Genomic DNA, 17,050 nt, shown 5'->3' on the forward strand with positions numbered 1-17,050 from the left:
CTGATTTTTGGATCTGTGGATCTGACCTGATAGTTGTCCCACGCATGTAATTACTGTCAGAGGAAACAGTTATGTGCATGTAAAATATACTTTAGATCTTAAAGTTTCCCTGTTGCGTTGTCAGATACTGGCTTTTGCAAATCGGATGCAGCCTTTCCTTGCTCAGGTCCTCCTGGAAGTTCAGCAGGGTGGACAGGAGGACRCTTAATCTGCTCCAGGCAGCCTCTACCAACAGGAACAGGGCTGCAGCTATACCGCTGCTGGAGACGACTCTCACCACTTGATTCAAGTGTTTGGTCGCTGAGCCCTGGGGAGGAGCGAGGTCTGCGTGGGCCTGGCTGTGCTTTGGTGCCCTTTCCATGGGGCTTGTGGCCGTTTACCTGTCACGTCTGTAACGTGCTACCCGAGTGTAAGTAAGCTAGAGAGAAACCCTGCTGGTTTATCCATTTCCTGCCCTCTCTGTCACAGCAAAAATTACGGGTTATTCTAAGCCCTTTTCCCCTAATATGCTAAATCAAGCCTGGAATAGCAACTTGCAGCCCCGTGCCAGCGCATTCAGGTAGCTAGATAACACCCGCCACGTATATCCTGCTGCTTGACGCAAACGCTGCCGCCGGCCCCCTCTGCGCCTCCCCTTGGGTTTTTCTGAATCACCGTTTGCTCTGTCCTGTTTATCCGAGGGCTTTGCAACGAGCGGAGCGACGTCCCCGCCGCCCGGACGTGCTCAGTGCCGCCGCGCCGGCTCTGCTTTCCCCTTCTGAGCCGGGAGCCGTTCCCCGTTTCCTCCTTCCCCTTAACTCCCTCTAACCCGACGGAGCGGGCGCGCTCGGGCGCTGCAGCCGGGGCAGGTTTTAACCTCCGTTTTCCCTGTGCTCTTTCCCCGATGTGATGAACGGTTTCGGTGCAGCCCTGCCACGGGCTCTCCTGTGCCGGCGGTGGTGTCGAGCAAGGTCTGCTGCCTTGTTCCTGCCGGCGTCCACCTCGTTCGCCTCTCCAGGCTGGGCCATCTGATGATAGGAGTTTGTCCTCCTCGCTGAGGTTTGATCTCTGAATTGGTAGCTCGATAACCTTCTCTTAGGCGGGTTTAGGATGTGGTGCCTTGACCTGTTGGACACAACATCTGGCAAGCGGTGGCARTTGTACGGGGAGACCGGGTTTCTGGTCAGGTGCGGAGAGGTGCCWGCGTCCTTCGCTGTGCTGTTACCGTATGGTGGAAGAACGTAGGCCAAAACAGAGAAAAAGCAACAAACTGCTGCTTTGCAACATATGTGAACATATATTGTGCTTTTACGGAAGCCACAAAGGTTCCGAGCAAAAGCCRTGCTTGAAACCACTTACGAAGGGGTCACGGGGCTTGGGCGTTAGTGGTGGCTGGGGTGGCCRGACCTGGTGAGCCTTCCTCTTCTCGTGCGCGCTCCTGCACGCTCCTCGGAGCTCGTCTGGGATCAGTAAATTCATAGGCAGTTCCCTGAGATGTCCCAGGGCACTGTCGCTGTATTGCTGACTGAATAATTAGCTCATTTGAAGATTTTAGCTCGAGTTATCTGGGTGCKTAAGTACCAGCCTCGTCTTGTTTTCTGTGGGAGTTAGGCATCTGAATCTCAAAGATGATGTGAGCCTTTTTACATACATAAGCTTATATATAGCATCAGGGTTTTGCAACATTTAATGCTAAAAGCCTATTAAAATGTAGATTCTCCGARTTTAATAATCTGCTTACTTTAGTATATTCCTGTAAAGCTCTTCTGAACAGAACGCCAGCAACATTTGCYCGCTGCAAAACCTGCAAGTATGTTAAGTATTGCTGTTAGATACTGCCGTTTCCAAACTGCTTGAGACAAACTTGTATGTTAATCTAAATCATCCGCGGAACTCTTGCTCTCTTTATACCAATTCCAAATTAGTATATTTTTAGCACCTTGCCAAATTCTCTTCTTCGAGGGAGAAGTTTCAGATGTCCCTGTTTTTGCCAAAATGCTGTGGTTTATTTTAATCATACGAATCATAAACAAAGAAAGCACAATTGGAAGCAAGAGAGAAAAATGAGATTCTGTAATTGGAACAAAGGAAATTCCGTGCCAGCAATAACCCTTCAGCTCATGAAGGCTTTGGTTATTTCTGGCAGTGCAACACAATGTCTGATACAATGGAGTCCCCAAAGAGAGGCTGTATAACTTTTCAAACACATAAAACACAGCTTTGTAGCAAATGTAAGCTTTAATGAAAGGATAGTAGGCAAATGCAGTGGGTTATTGAGTGGCCATAATTGTTTCCAGAGTATTTCAAAAATGAAGATCATGAATCTTCCTATATTATGTCTGCTTGCTTGGGCTCAGATTTGGCCAAATTTTCCATAATCTGTCTTGAACTTTACTGAACTGAAGTAGGAATGGAGGGAGAGTTCAGGCTGTCCTTCTATGCTGCAAGCTCCTGTTATTTTGTAACAAGTTTTACTGTGTTTGCTGTTTTTTCTTAAAATCCCATTTCCCAGAGCCAGGTTATTACCTGAGACTTCAGATGTAATAAAAACGAGCAAACTGGTGTCTGCAGCCTGTTTACCAGCTGCAGCGCATTGCGTAGTGTGGTTGGGAGGAGGCAGCGCGCTTCCCTTGGCGGCRAGCTCGGAGGGCTCTCACGGTAGTGAGCCGGGCTGCAGGGCGGTTGATATTTGGAAATCCAGCAGAAAATGGGTCCTTTCTGTTTAGCTCTCCTCCCACAGAGAACTTTTTATCCTCCTGGTTGTTCTGGAAGAAATTTGCTGGAGGTATAAACTGACTGTTGAGCTGTGATCTGTGCAGTGACTGTAAGCAGCCAATGCGTGCTAGCAGCCAAGGGCACCTTGCAAGCTATGAAGGCACTGGAGAGCCATATGTCCCACCTCCCTTCTTGCCACCTACCTAGACGTTCAACTGCTTATAGCATGGGCCTGCATGTTGGTCGTGGGATTAGTACCCCTGAGGAGAGCTGGCAACCGTGGTGGACCTGCACTTGCCCAGCCTGCACCCCCCTCCCTGCCTATCTCTGGGCTGGAGAAATTGCTAGGATTGACCGGGTGCCTTTGGAAAGTGGCAGCWGGGTGGCCTCTCTTTTGAGGGGAAACTAGCAGGGCAGGAAATGGTCACCTCTTCTTGGAGACTTATGAACTRGAGTGGAGTGTGGGATGAGTGGGCTGGAGCTGGACCCTCCAGCCTCCTTTCTCCTGCCTCTTACACCACTGATGTGACACTGACGTTGTCATATTGAACCCAGATGGTGGCTGGGCCAGAGAGAGTAAAGCGATGACATTACCACTGCACCCACCTTTACTAGCCCTTGAAAACCATGTGGAGATGAGGCTTGGGCTCCTGCATGGGATGGGTGGCACATTTTCCTTTCCTATCTTCCCTCTTTCCCCTCTCTTGCTCCATATGTGACAGGGATCATGTGTCACCAGCCCAAATGGCCTGGTTTGTGGCCGGAGGGCAGCTGGCTGTGGCGCTGCAAAAGCAGCTCTGGCTTAGTGCGGGTTTGGAGCAGCCACTGCGACCGCAGGGATGCTGAGGGTTTGCTGGATTTAGAGAGCATCTGCCTCTTCTGCTTGCTCCTGTTTTTTCACCCTTTCACAGTGTTTTGGCCTCAAAAGAGGTGGGATTTGGCCAGTCAAAACTTAAGTTTTCAGTTAAAAGTCTTTCTTTTTTCCCTCCARAGGAAGGTTGTTGCTGTGTTTGATGCTGTCTGAATGACTGTCAAAGAGAAGCTGGGCTGTCCTGTTTAGAAGACGCCTCTGCAGCCAAAGAGAAAGAGTGAAAAAAATGATATTGTTCAAGCAAAAGCCTTAATGCTTTACACTTCAAAACTTTTGATGATTTTCTCCTCCTTTTCTTTTTTTCTTCTTTTTCTTTTTTACCTCTGGTGAAAGAATGGTATGTATACCCGCCCAGGACTAAGCAGATCAATGACTCTATATTCAAGACTCCAAACTATCTTTAAATGGTTAGAGGGGTACACTTATGGGGTGCTGGCCTCATCCCCTCAAAACCCAGAGCAATGTGCCATGTCTGGAAATGCAGAGCAGCTTTGGGGAGATGCTGGAGATACTGCTCTCCTGAGCTTGGTTATTAAGCCCTGTGAAATGAAGCCTCTTCCCTCACTCTGTAGTCCTGCTTAGTAGCAGCCTGTGTTGCATTTATCCCTCTTCTCTCCCTCAGACAACTGTATGCTGTTTAAATTGTGCAGCCGCATTTGGGTAAACACTTAGCAACTGGAAAGCAGGCATAAATTAATCAGTATTTGAATGAATAAGTTACTTTCCCTTTTCTAAAAGGTGTAAACCAATTTATGTTTGACTTGCAGGATTGCTTTCTCTAAATCATGTGTCAAGCATTGCAGTAACTCATCTCTAAGCTTAGCATGGCCAAGTAAGATGAGAACACATTCTGCATTTATTGGCATATATTTTAAATTGYCTTTGTCATCTTGTCTTCCTTGCTCTGAAATGAAAACCTGGAAGGCACTGCACTTGGGTTTGAATGCCCAAACATTCACAGGAGACATCTGTTGACGGTGGGAAGGAAGAGGGGAAAAACCCTCTTCCTTCGTGCTTTGGCGTTTATGGCTGGTGGATGAGAAGGAAGCATAAAGGGTCTGTAGTTGTGCAGAAGACCTTAGACCATCAGTGTTTTCGTCAGATGGTTGTTTTTTAAGTTGGCTTTAATGAGGACTGCTTATCAGTGCATATTACAATATGATATTTATCCATGGAGAATACCATGTCCCCAGCAAGAGCTCACACCCAGGGAGTCAAGGCAAGGAGATGTAGCTGTCTGACATCTTCATACAGTGAGACACATCAAAGAGGGAAGTATTTTGGAAGATGCTTATGAAATGGAAGCCAGGCCATGCCCATGTAGCGACACTGGTGMAGGGACCTCCCCGGACCCGTGGGATGGACTTTAACTGCTGCCCTCTGTCYGTGTTGGCTGTTCAGCGCTGGTGCTGCTGTAGTGGAGGGAGACGTGGTGGATCTCGTGGAAAGGCATGAGTGCCTCGAAGAGGGGCTGTTTGTTGGTTACGTTGGAAGCAACTCAAGATGTTTCTCTGTTTGTAAGCTGTGGCTCTAGCCTGTTCCAAGATGTACAGCTTGCAGAGCCCACTGGCTTCCCAGATCAAATGACTGGTCTTGTATAGTTATATAAATGGTTCATTTTGGGCCTGTTTTGTGCCCTTGTCCTTGKCCAGATGAAAAGCAGGTGGTGGCACTCTGCTTTCCTTGCCCTGCATGACAGCTTTAGGGTGAGTTCCCTCTGCAAACACTTTTAGGTTTACTTCTTTCTTTTGTAGACTTTTTGCATGGGAAGGGGGTGAGCTTGTCATTGACTTCCCCACCTATGGCTCCAGCAGGGTCACCTAGGTCACGTCAGGATATCTGCTTTTCCCAGCATGACTTCAGTGAGCCTTGGTCTTTGGACACGTTGTTACCTTGACCTGCTGTAGCTGTGTTGCTCCCTCCTTTGCAACACTGGGTAGCCTATGGGAAACCTCTCTTGCATGGATTTCAGAAGGATTTTTGCCTGCTGAAAACCAGCTTATTGAGTTTCTTTGTATGAAACTGTTCTAGGAGAGATACTGTATTAATTTAATTTAGGTGTGCGCCAAACGGGCTCAGTTCTGCTCTTGCTAACACCTGTGGGAGATTTATCCTGCTGGTTAAATCCTGCTGGTTAAATCCTTTAAACCACAGGAGACTTTTTAGCAACATGCTTTTAAGTTCCGTCGCTGTTTTAAATTAAACTCACAGAGTGGCACCAAAAAATTGTAATTTTGCTGGCATCTAAAAGGTCATGCCTTGTACGGATGTTTGCATTCGGTCGCCAGATCAGTGCGGCACGCTGGCGCGGTGCGATGAAGTGCAGACGCGACAAAGMCGCCGCGGGACTCGGCGGTTCGCGCTTGCGGCGGCGCCGGCTCCCGCGAGGTGGTGCTCCGAGCACGGGCAGCCCCGCGGCGCGCTCCTGCGCCCGGGCACCCCTTACTTCCGTGGCCTACCCACGCTTGGCTCGCTCTGGCCCCAGTTCTGTAAATCACTTGATTTTAAGTACAGAGCAAGCCTCTGACTGCGTGTTGAAGTGCTTTCCTGAACTGGGAGCTATTGCATCTTGTGCATATCTATATTTTGTACTTTCCAGGATGATGCAACTGTTTAAGAAAAAAAAAAGGGGGGGGGGAGGGGCAACCGTGTGTGTTTTGGGAAATGTGGAACCCCAGCGTGGCTTTGGAGGGGCGCGGGGCCTTGGGTCGCTGCGCCGTGCYGTGCTGCGGGGAAAGCGTTGCGCGGTGGAGCGGCCGTGCAGGCGGCTGGCCCCGTTGTTTAGGAACCGGTGGGGCCTGGGAGATGCCAGTTCATGTCTCCTGGACCTGGGCAAGCGGTTGAAGTCCGGACAYGAGCAGGTACACGGGTACGTGTGTCCCTGTTAGCAGATCAGCAGCGACCGTGTGATTTTTCTGAATGAAATGCAAATCGTTCCCTGGCGCGTTAGCCTCCTCTCTCTGCTGCCGCTTCCCGCAGAAGCGCTCMCGCCTCCCTTCTCCCGTCCTTTCCTGTCCGTCCTGTCCGCTCCAGCGATGCATCTTGCAGGCTGCTCAGGCCTCTGCTGACTTGTGTCTGGGGAGCGCCCAGCATGGCGGGACCCAGCTCCCCGGGGACTCAAAGCACCGGTCTCCCTCCAAGTCCGGCTCTGAAAAMGAGCCACCGAATAGAAATCAAGCTCACCGCTGTATTTTAAGCAAGGTGAATACTTTAGATAGGGGGCAGATTCCTATTGCACTGGTGTAAATCTGGAGTTATCCCTGTATCCCCAGGCATCTGAATCTGAAAGTCACGTTGCTAATTTAGAGTTTAACTTGGGCTGGATCTGTGTGTGTCCCCCAACCCTCAGTGTGCCCCTGCGGCTGTCGTGGCTGCTCTTCCCCTCCCTCCCGTGGAAACCCGTGCTTCGGGCGTCCTCGTGGACTCAGGCCGCCTTCAGCCGCGGCCCTTGTAASTAGGGTGGTGCAGTGCTGCGGCGGACCGAAACCATCCCCGTCTCCAGAAGGCACCAGGATGCTCTGTGCCGCTGCCGTGGCCACAAGCAAGAGGCGATGATAGCCGCTTGGGCCGCTCCTGAAGCTGGAGCGAGGTTGAGGTTGGTGCCGGACACGGTCGTCTCCCATCCTGAACGCCACAAGCCGCTGCGCCGGCGCTGAGCGCCGCGAGGGAGGCATCCCCCTTCCTTCCGATGGCCCCTCTTCGCCTCGGGTTTATTGCTCCGGTAAACTTTGCCGTCCCAWACGTTTTTGCAGCAGCGAATTTATATATCTTTCCTAATTGCTGATGAAAAAAGGGAGAGCAGGTTTGGCTGCCCTCCTCTTCGGAGCCGCGCTGCAAACTGGCTGCTCATAAGAGTGCCCCGTAGGGAACCGGATCTAGATCTCTCAGCCAGCTCCTAATCTGCTTAACATGTGCTTTCCTGACTCGCACGGTACACGTGTAAGTCAGGATAAGGCGCGGTGCTGAGCCCAGCGCCGCACCAAAGGCGACGGGCGTTCTGCCTAAGCCGTTGCTTTGATCCCCAAAGCTGCATCTCATCAAAGACTGAAATCAGGTTTGTTTGACAACACCTATTTTCCATTAGCGATGTTGACAGCATTAATTATATTCTCATGCTTTAATTCTTTATTATTGAAATCGCACATCAATGATAGTCATTATTTTGCAAGGGGCTGATGTTATGCTAATCAGCTTGTAGTTAACTGGGTCAACCCACTCATTTTTTTTTTTTTTGGCTGTGGGTACAACACTACCACTTTCGTACTGGAGTCTCTTGGTCTGCCAAGATTTATTTTAAACAAACATGAGTGAGCCAGAATTGCTCAGCCAGCTTTTTTAGGACTCTTAGGTGCAAGTTATGTGAAAATATTTATCCCTGTTGTATATTGTTGAACGTCTTCCTTGGTTACTAATGGACCGGAAAGGACTTCATTGTCCTCATGTGATACAAATACATCTTCTTTGCAAAAGCAGAGTATTTATGGGACTCTTCTGCCTTTTCTGTATTGTTATTAACTGTTTTACTCTCTCCATTTTGGAAGGGGTTGCTGCTTATCTTGGGATTTCTTTTGTTCCGGCTGAACTTAAAAGATCTCCTCCACATCACTCCATCCCATCACGATCTCCTCTGCTCTCACCCCGCAGGTACGGTCCCCAGATCACGAGGAACGGCCCGAAAGCTCAGCCTGGCACCCACGAGGTGAAGATGAAAGGTCCTGAGCCAGTCGTCAGCCAGATTATTGACAAGCTGAAACACATCAACCAGGTTCGCTGCCGGCGTGCCAGYGGGAACGGCTCCTGAGGGGGTGGTTTCCACATCCGTCTGGCTTCCCCCGCACTTTCCTAGGGCTCAGCCAGACAACCCCAGGCAGCTCCGTCCTYGGCCGTGCCGTCAGACTTCCCGGGCACGTGCGGCGTGTCCTGGCTCACCGCACGCGAGCTCCACGCAAGCATGGCCGCGTATCCCTGCGGCGCAAGGGCAGGGAGCTCTGCTGCACGGCAGGACCGGTATGGGCAGCAGTGCCCGGAGCGCCGGGCCTTGGGCACGGATGGATGTGGCACGTGCCTGATGTCAGCTCTGGGCAAAGGATTCCCTTTGGCATYGCCCGGTCGCTGCAGGGACAAGTTGGTGTTGAGCGGGGAAGTGGCAGAGCTGAGTGAGACCCTCTTCTCGAGGGAGAAARCCCCCTTCCCATCCATGCAGGTACAAGCTCAATCTCGTCTCTACCCGTGAGGCCAGGTTAGGTCTGTGAGCAAGCACCAGAGCTGCCAGGGGATTAGGTGGCACCTTTGACAGCATTCAGCTTGCGATGGATGCGAGACTGGTGAGAGAAAGTGCCTTTTGCGTGGAGCAGCTGCGGTAGGGCCCCAGCCGTGAGGTCCTGCAGCTGGATTTGGGGAAGGACCATGTGCCCGGGTGAGCAACAAAACCTTGATGCTGGGGTAGCAATCAGAATAGTAATAGCAAATCGCTAACTCGGGAGCATTAGCCGAGCCCTGCGGGGACCAGGCAGAAGCGTTTCTCGCACTGCTCGGTTTGCTCCACGTGCCGTGGGTGTTTTAGGAGACTGAGGTTGTGGGGCATGGAGCAGGGTGAGGTCCGGCTTGGGGATGTCTCAGGCAAGCGCTGAACTTCCCGGCTCTATTGCCTGACATCAGCCCCTGCCTTTGCCCAGCCAGSCGGCTCGGGTCTGGCTCTGGGCTCGGCTTTCGTGCCTGTGTCACTAAGTAACTCCAAGAAGGKTTTTTTTTCCAGTAGCTTGACAGCTTGGACCTCTGCGCTTTCTGGGAAYGCAGTGTTGTGACCTCGGGGGGACGAATACTCCAGCAGCAAGGCGGTCTTCAAATACAGCTGAGCCGCCCGGTCTCTCCCGAGGGAGCTTTTACTGCCCRGGAGCTCGTTCAGAAATGCTCTGCGGGGAGGTTTTTGGCAGCGGTGGGTTGCTGAGGTTAAAGCAGAGCGACCCTTCCCGGCTCGGTGGGCTGCTGGGGCCGCTCTGCCTGAAGCTGCTGGCTTAGCGACTTTTCTGCTAACCTCTGCTTTCCTGCTCCTGGGCCTGTTTTCATAGCCGTCCCCGGTTTAACCCGCGCGCCCTGGGACGCGGGCATGCCTCGTTAGCTGCCGTCCGGGAGCCTGCGCCGCGGGCCGCCGGGTCCCCGGCRAGCGCCGGGCTGCGCGGGAGCCCGCGCTCGGGCCGCCTGGCCGTCACGCCACCTTCCGTCGCAGAGCGATGCCGTCTGCCAACAGCCCGTCTTTATTAAAAAGGGAGGGAAAAAAAAAAGAGCATAATCAGCTCCCTATTAAGTGGGGTTGAGGGCAGGCTTCAACCTGCAGGTGATAATGATATTTTGCCGTTCACAGCGAGAAAGTCGCGCGGAACAAAACGTGGTTATTAGTGTACTTGAAACTGCTGACACAAAGCGGTTGTGAAATGCCGGCTGCCAGAGTGGGTCAAGTTAGGTCTTTGCTGAACCGTTCAGGCTGCCGAGGAGCTGAGAGTCGCGGAACGGGAGAGCCTGAGTAAACACAGCTCGGCTGAACCCGGCTGCCGAGAGCAGCCCACCACCTTCGTCAGGCGCTGCTTGGAGAAAAGTAGGGTAAGTGGGTGAATATTGCGAGCTGCCGTAATCCCCTACAGCGCTTTCTCGTGTTCTTTTGCAATATCTGACTGGAAAGCAGGGGACAGATGAGTTGTTTTGCATTTAATGGCATAAATGCAAGAATTTGAAAAAAACAAACCCTCTTAGAAAATTGCATTTGAGAAAGGTGGGACTTTCAGGAGGAACTGGAAAGTGACTTTTGAGAATTAGGTATGGACCTAGCTATTAATGCTGAGGATTGATAGTCTAAGGTAAGTGGCTCGTGTCCTGGTAAAATAACTGCAGAGAATAATTACGTTTGTGATTTCGGATGTCGGAGCTCATCATTGCATTAGTTACTTGGCCTGCTGAAGCTTGGTGATCTCCGTCACATCTGGAATGCATCTTGAATGCTGAAGAGTAGGAGATGCGGAAGGAGCAACTCCGGATGAGTTACAGTTGTGTTTTTCAGGTGTTGGCTGCAGATCTGGGAAATGGTGCGGACTCCCATGCTGGGCAGGGGTGAAAAACAGCTTATCTGCCAAGCTCAACTGAACAGCATCTTTTAAGGGTTTTCAAATGTCCAGCATCTTTTGGAGAAAAGAGCAGCTTTTTGAGTGTTTTTAGTGCTCACAGCTCTGAACTCCCCACATGGTGAGTAGTATATTATGGATCTAGCAGTGTATAATGAATTCTTCCTAGTTTGTTGTTGTATTGGAGGAGTTGTAGTTAAGATTTCATGGATGTGGGTAGACTCGTGAACCTTTCTATTCGGTGCAATTTTTATTAGAGCTCCACACCATTTTTCTTGTGGCTTTTGTTAATGTTTCTAATTGGCTGATGACTTGGCTTCCGTTTATTTCAGGCTGCTCATGCTGCTGAAAAATGTGTGTTCTTTCAACTTCAACTTTTGGAGCTTGCTTGAGCTTGGTGAACGTGTTGTATGAGGCAGTCATGCTCACTGATTAGTTCATGTCTTCTCAAACTGAATATGGAGAAGCGTACATGTATGTGAGAAATTTTCTTCTGCCTTTTGCAGTGTGAAACGAGAATGACGTTTGTGCGTTAGAATGCAATCTGCAGAGACTCGAAGGGGTAGAGGAAGCTTGAACCAGAGAAAAGGGGAAGTGAAAAACAAATTGCTAGATTTTATTAATTTCTGTGTAAGCATCTTTTATCGAGCTAAAATAAATGAATAAACCACGGCTATCTGCGGAATGTGTTGTCTCAGGTCAGTCCTTTCTGAATGAGTCACGCGCGGTGGTGCCTACTTATCACATCAAAACTCTGGGCCATTTTTGTTGCAAATGAAAGTATGACTGTGTGTGGTGCTATTTCCTGTGCGTCAGTGGGCGACCTGGTTTGTTATTGCTGTATTGGAACTGAGATTTCTTTTTTTTCTTTTCGGTTCTGTTAGATGTCTACCAAGTTGAATTTGAATTATTTTTGCTCTGTGCCCAGAGGCACGAATGGCCCATCCRTAAGTATTAGTGTTGTTATCTCAGCTGGGAGGCCAAGGGTCACCTTCAGGAAAATGAGCTTGAATTGGTCCGTAACTTGTATTTCCCAGGGTGGACAGGGTGTGTTTATAGCTTGGAGAGTTTCCACTCATCCTGTAGATGAAACTATGATGCAATTGAAAGGTTGCTCAAAGTCAGCATGAGGCCTCTCCAAGTTCCTGGTGACTTGGTGGCTTCCCTAGTCAAAAAGCAAAGTGCAAGGTGAATTTTTTTCCTCCAGTGAGTTAGCTTTCCCTCTGTTGCGAGGACATTTAGATGGCTGACGGATGGGGATGAGGTTCCAGTTTTAGCACACATGCATGGAGCCTAGYGCCTTGTGTTTATTTGCAAAACTGCCTGAAGAGACAGGGCACTTGCTGTCCCTGTTCTGTAGATGCACAGGCGAAGTGCAGAAGTGACTTGCCCACRTAGAAAATCTGTGGCACAGAAAGGTCTCCCAAAGTTTAAGCAAGCGCCCAGTTCACGTCCCTTTTTATACATAGAGAAACCCTGCTGTTTATCATAGGATTATCTCTAGGAAGAAGAACACAGTTCTGGGAAGGAAGAAAAAAATCTGTAAGAATAAAATCCATCAAAGAAAATGAAGTGGGGGAGATGTCTTCACAAGATTGAAAGACCTGGAAACGTTCTGTAAATTTCCAGACATTGGAGTTCAGGGCTCATTTAGAATATTTCAGATATACTAGAGCTTGACAGTTCTTTGGTTTCCACATCAAACAATCTGTAATTTATTACTCTGTATAGGGACTGTGTTTTTATCATATTGCATATTCTCTAGCCAGAAATCTAACTACCATATAAGCTCTTGAAAGAAAACCCTTGGGGATCGGAATCCAGGCAATCTGCTTTCACAAGCCCTGAGAAACTAACTTTGATTTATTTTCTTGGAAATACGGGGAACATACAATTTCTTGGAGTATTATGGCTGTTGCGCAGAGCAGGAGCTCACCGCCTCTCTGTTTTCAGCGTAAAGACTCGATCCTGCAGCAAGGGCCGTGCGAAAGAGCCTGACACTGCTCTTCACGGCATTCACAGGAAGATCCAGAACTAAATTTTGAAGGTTAGGAGGAGGGAAGGTGTTGTGGATAGTTATGGAAAAAAAATAGGCAAAGAGGGGTGAAGGAATGAAGATGGAACATAGTTGGAGTTTGTAAAACTCGTGCACAGCGAGTGGCAGCGGCGCTGCTTGGGGCTGGTCGGATCAGCCCGCACATCCGATATTTGTTYGGAGGATTATAGGATATTTTGTTTGCAGGTTTAATGGCCTGCTCCTCTGCGGCGGAGGTCGCGCAGGAGTTAATTCGGAAAGGGGCCAAGAGGCCACGGCTTGAGCGAAGTGAACATAAACAGAGCGGGCCTGGGAGCCGTCGGGTGCCCTCGTGCCCAAGGGTCTTCCAGCGCCGGGCTCAACGTACCGCGCTCTGCGCGGGGCCGGCCGGCGGAAACCCCTCGCGGGACGCTGCCCCGGCGGCCTGGGGCCGGGAGTCGCTCCTGGCTAATTTTTCACTTTTAAACGTAATATGTTAACGCTACAGTAACTGAAGTGCGGTGTACGCATAATATAATTTATCGGGTCCTCAAAAGGAATTATTAATAAACAGAAAAATTACTTGGACGCGCCTTTTGTTCRACATTATTAAACAGTTTGTAACAATTAAAATATTAAAACCACATGTCGTCAAACGCAGCCAGACATTGCAATTATTTCTTGCTAAGGCTATTAAATAAGAYGACAGAAGATTTTTATTGTAATGATAAATGCGTTTTGGAATGCATCAGCTAATTCCTCTTTTTACTGCACAAAATAATCCGTAGCTCCAGCGAGTCTGAGGCTGGTATTTGAAGGCCGGCTGCGTCATCTTTTCGTGCCTCCGAAGCCGCACCGTGGTCCCCGCTGCGAACGCGCCCCTGCAGCCTCCAACTCCGCGTGGAAGCAGGAACCAGGAGATTCTGCCAGGCCGGTTAAACTGGGGAACGCATCATGCTCGGTAGTCAGAACGTAATTAAGTCTGATCATACCTGGTGTTCCTTCATTTTTTTTTTTTAATCCAAAAGTGTCCTCCGCCGTGTTCTTGTTTGCAGCAAGAGCTGAAGGTTGCATGCGCCAGCTATCATACGTGAAGGCTGCGTCTACCGACGTCCTGGCTTTCCCGGGTTTATTGTGGGAACGCTGCATCTGTAGTTGCACTACACGGGTTTTCTCTCTTTTTTTTTTTCTTAATGGACCATTAAAATGTAGAGCTGTTACTTTCCTTGCACACTTTCATCTGTCTTCTAGCAGTGAGTTTCAGGAACGCATAGGAGAAGGCTGGGAAAGGAGCACTCSCAGGTGAAGTTGTATATCTCAATTATCCACAGGAAAAAGGAAAGTCTCATCTGTATTTCCTCTTTTTGCTAATTGCTTTCTTTTCCAAAGATTATACAACTCATTGGTGACATTTTACCTCTCATCTAGCATCCAAATAGACATTCAGCTCAGTTGTAGCTCCAGGAGCTATAAAGCTTTTTCAGGGCAGTGGGTCTTGCTGCTCAGTCTCCCCAGCAAAAGCAGGAAGCCGAGGTGGTCCAGCGTGGGCTGCTTGGAGTTTTGGGCATTTTCCACGCCAGTGTGTGATGGCATTCAGGTAACATAAATAGCGTTTTATTGCTCTTTCCCTGAAATTTCCCAGCCCTCTGGGAGTGAGGAGCAGTGGTGGAAGAGGGGGCAGAAAGGGGGCTCGCCTTTGCCCCATGGTTTGGCCCCAGTGCTGGTCCCTGCGAGTGCGGAGGCAGGTGCGGTCAGGTGTGTCCTGCGGGGAGCGGGCTCTAAACAATGCCCATCTGGAAAAAAATCCCTTTAAAAAGGATTAATTTTTTCTTTTGTGTCCAAGACATGCAGCTGATGCACAGCAGCACTTGAAAACAAATACCAGATATCCTGTACCAGAACTAGAGTTTATCCTGTTGTGGAGGAAGCAAACCTGGGATCCTTTTGCAGCAAAACACATTTGCAAGTGGATCCGCTGACACCAAATTGAGAGTTAATTATGGTTATTCTGGGCCTCGTTAATTGTATCAAGTATCACCTTGTGCTCTGACTCAGCCCAGTAATTTAATCAGTAGAAAATGTAGGCGATAGCTGTCCTCYGTGATGATCCTCAGGTGTCTTGTGAATGCAGTGCAAGGAAGCAGCTGGTTTTGGTACTGCCCCAGGGCTCACTGAAGACTGGTTTTGCTCTATTTCAGTAGAAGTGACTGCACTTTTCCCTTTGCTTTCACTGTCGGTTACAGTTTGTATTTGCTGAGAGAAGTCCAGGGGAAAAGTCTCAGCCTGAAGTTGTGAAAAACTTTCCCCARTTTGTTTTATTTGAAACTTAATTCCAACAACAAAGCGTGTAGCCATCTCCAGAGTTCACGGAGTGATTGGGAGGTTTCTCATTTATATATTTTTCTCCAAATTTTGACTTATTGTTAAAGTTCTTAAAATATAGTGCAGAATGAGATGGGACTGAGATTCTGGGACCTAATCTCCATCTTCCAGAGCAGGCCTYGAAGGTAACCTATGGTCTTGTTGGCTGGAGAACAAATCTGATTGCTTATGTTCTTTGGAAGAGGAATCAGTAACAATAAAGGTACTTTTGAGTCCAACTTGACGGCATGCAACCATTAGCAATGATGTCCTCAGGGGAAAGGAGGAAAAAGCAATGATGTCAGATCCGCTCTGGGCAGGTTGGGCTAATCCCGTCGGTTCTCCTTCCCACTGTGTTTTGCTTTGTGTGTTTTTTCTCAGAGGAACAGCTTATCAGCAGAATATTTCTGAATCAACAGGGTGGGATAGTCAAAAGTAAGGAGTGTTCTTCTGTGCCACCAGCCCTATGTGCAGGCTTTTGTGGCCTGTGCGAATACTGTAAGTTGTGTCACTTAAGAGGAGCCCACCCCGTCCCATCTATACCTGGGCATTGAGGATGAGTGAGTGGGAAATTTTGCCAGTGCAGCTCTTCTGTTTCACCAGCTAATTCTCTCTTCAGTGAGGAGTGGAACAAGGTGCATTGGTGACTCTCGCCAGAGAAGCCAGTATGCACCTTTCTGGCAGGCGGCTGTGCRGCCTCCCTAGGCACCAGCCAGGGATGTCCAAGAGATGAGTCTTTTCCGATCCTGTCAACTCAGACAAGCTGGCATGGATTTACGTATCATTGGTGTTGGAGGAATTATTTGTGTGTTATTATGGTGCTGGAGGAATCGGCACTCACTGATTTGGTGTCCCTTTGACATACAGGCTGCCGGTCGTCGCSAGGGCACTGTAATGTGCCTTTCTTGCAACAAATGTCATGAATGCTTTTGCTGGTCCAAAGTGGAAAAGGTGTCACCTCTACACCCCATGCAGATATCCTCTTCAAAAGAGGACGATCCCTTTTTGAAAGCCTTGTCTCAGCTTGTTGAGAAGCCGAGGCTGCTGCTGAGACCCTCTTCAAATGTGCTTGCCCACCTCTGGTTCGGTGGCAGCCGGCATAAAGCGCTGCAGACGCGGAAGCTTTCATCCAAGCTGTGCTGCTGTCAGAGAGCAAATGAAGTTTTGTACATTTTAGGTAATGAATAATTTGTAATCTTGTTCCTTTTGTTACACCTGCTGATGAAGCAGATGTTTATAATTAGGCAGGTCTTTGAGATGGCAGATGGTTTCCCCAGTCAATAAGGCTGCTTGAACCTGTGAGTGCTGGTGCATGTGTAAATAACCATTGCAGCATGGGAGGACTTTGCCAGTTAGTGTCATTGCTTGTTAAACGCCTTAGCTTGGCTTTGACATGTAACTAACTGCGAAGGCCACGTTGTAGAGTAGTGCTCTTGTTATTGTAGTATGTGCCACAACAGATGGCTTTTGCATCACATAAAATGTTGAGACCAAACATTTAAATCTCAATAATACTTATTGCGTGTGGCCATGCTTGACTATTTTGTTAACGGACAACATTTAAAAGGAAAAGAAGTGTATTTGGCTGGTCTTTCTGAAGACAYGTGTAAGAAGAAGCTGTCCTGTGAAACACTGTGGGAGGAACTAGGAGACAGCTGGCTGGGATGCCTGTCCAAGTAACCACGATACATCGTGATGGGCAGGAATTCATTTTTTAATTTTTTTGTTCTTGGCAAGGCCCTTCAAATACCTTCCACCTCCGAGTGGGGAAGGAGTTTACTGACCCTTTCCTGCAGCATGTAAGCTCCTGAGTTCTGGGGGTGAGCCTTGTGTAAGTGCCTTTCAGGGCTTCCTCCACGAGTGTTGGGTCTCACTGAGGAGTCTATGAAGTCACTAGCTTTGAGCCTAATTTAAACACAGAGCTACTTCAGCTGCTCAGCTGGTGCCTATGCATCTGCATGGGAGAATCATCCCACACAGGGTTCCTTCCGCTCCTCG

At 49.1% G+C, this 17,050-nt stretch overlaps 1 protein-coding gene across 4 annotated transcripts in view; it reads left to right on the plus strand.

The window, feature by feature from the left end:
* Positions 1-17,050, plus strand: part of GPC3 (glypican 3) — a 117,524-nt gene that overhangs the window by 66,751 nt on the left and 33,723 nt on the right. For 3 of the 4 annotated variants that reach the window (XM_085325562.1, XM_085325565.1, XM_085325563.1), the window contains exon 6: positions 8,210-8,330. In XM_085325562.1, coding sequence (XP_085181688.1) covers positions 8,210-8,330 — 121 coding nt within the window. Of the gene's footprint in view, positions 1-8,209; positions 8,331-10,045; positions 10,163-10,616; positions 10,784-17,050 lie in introns of those variants that run through there. The other variant, XM_085325564.1, reaches the window with a different exon arrangement.

Source organism: Rhea americana, unplaced genomic scaffold (assembly GCF_003343005.1).
Source record: "Rhea americana isolate MKP2758 unplaced genomic scaffold, rheAme1 scaffold_98, whole genome shotgun sequence".
NCBI classification, from domain to species: Eukaryota; Metazoa; Chordata; class Aves; order Rheiformes; family Rheidae; genus Rhea; species Rhea americana.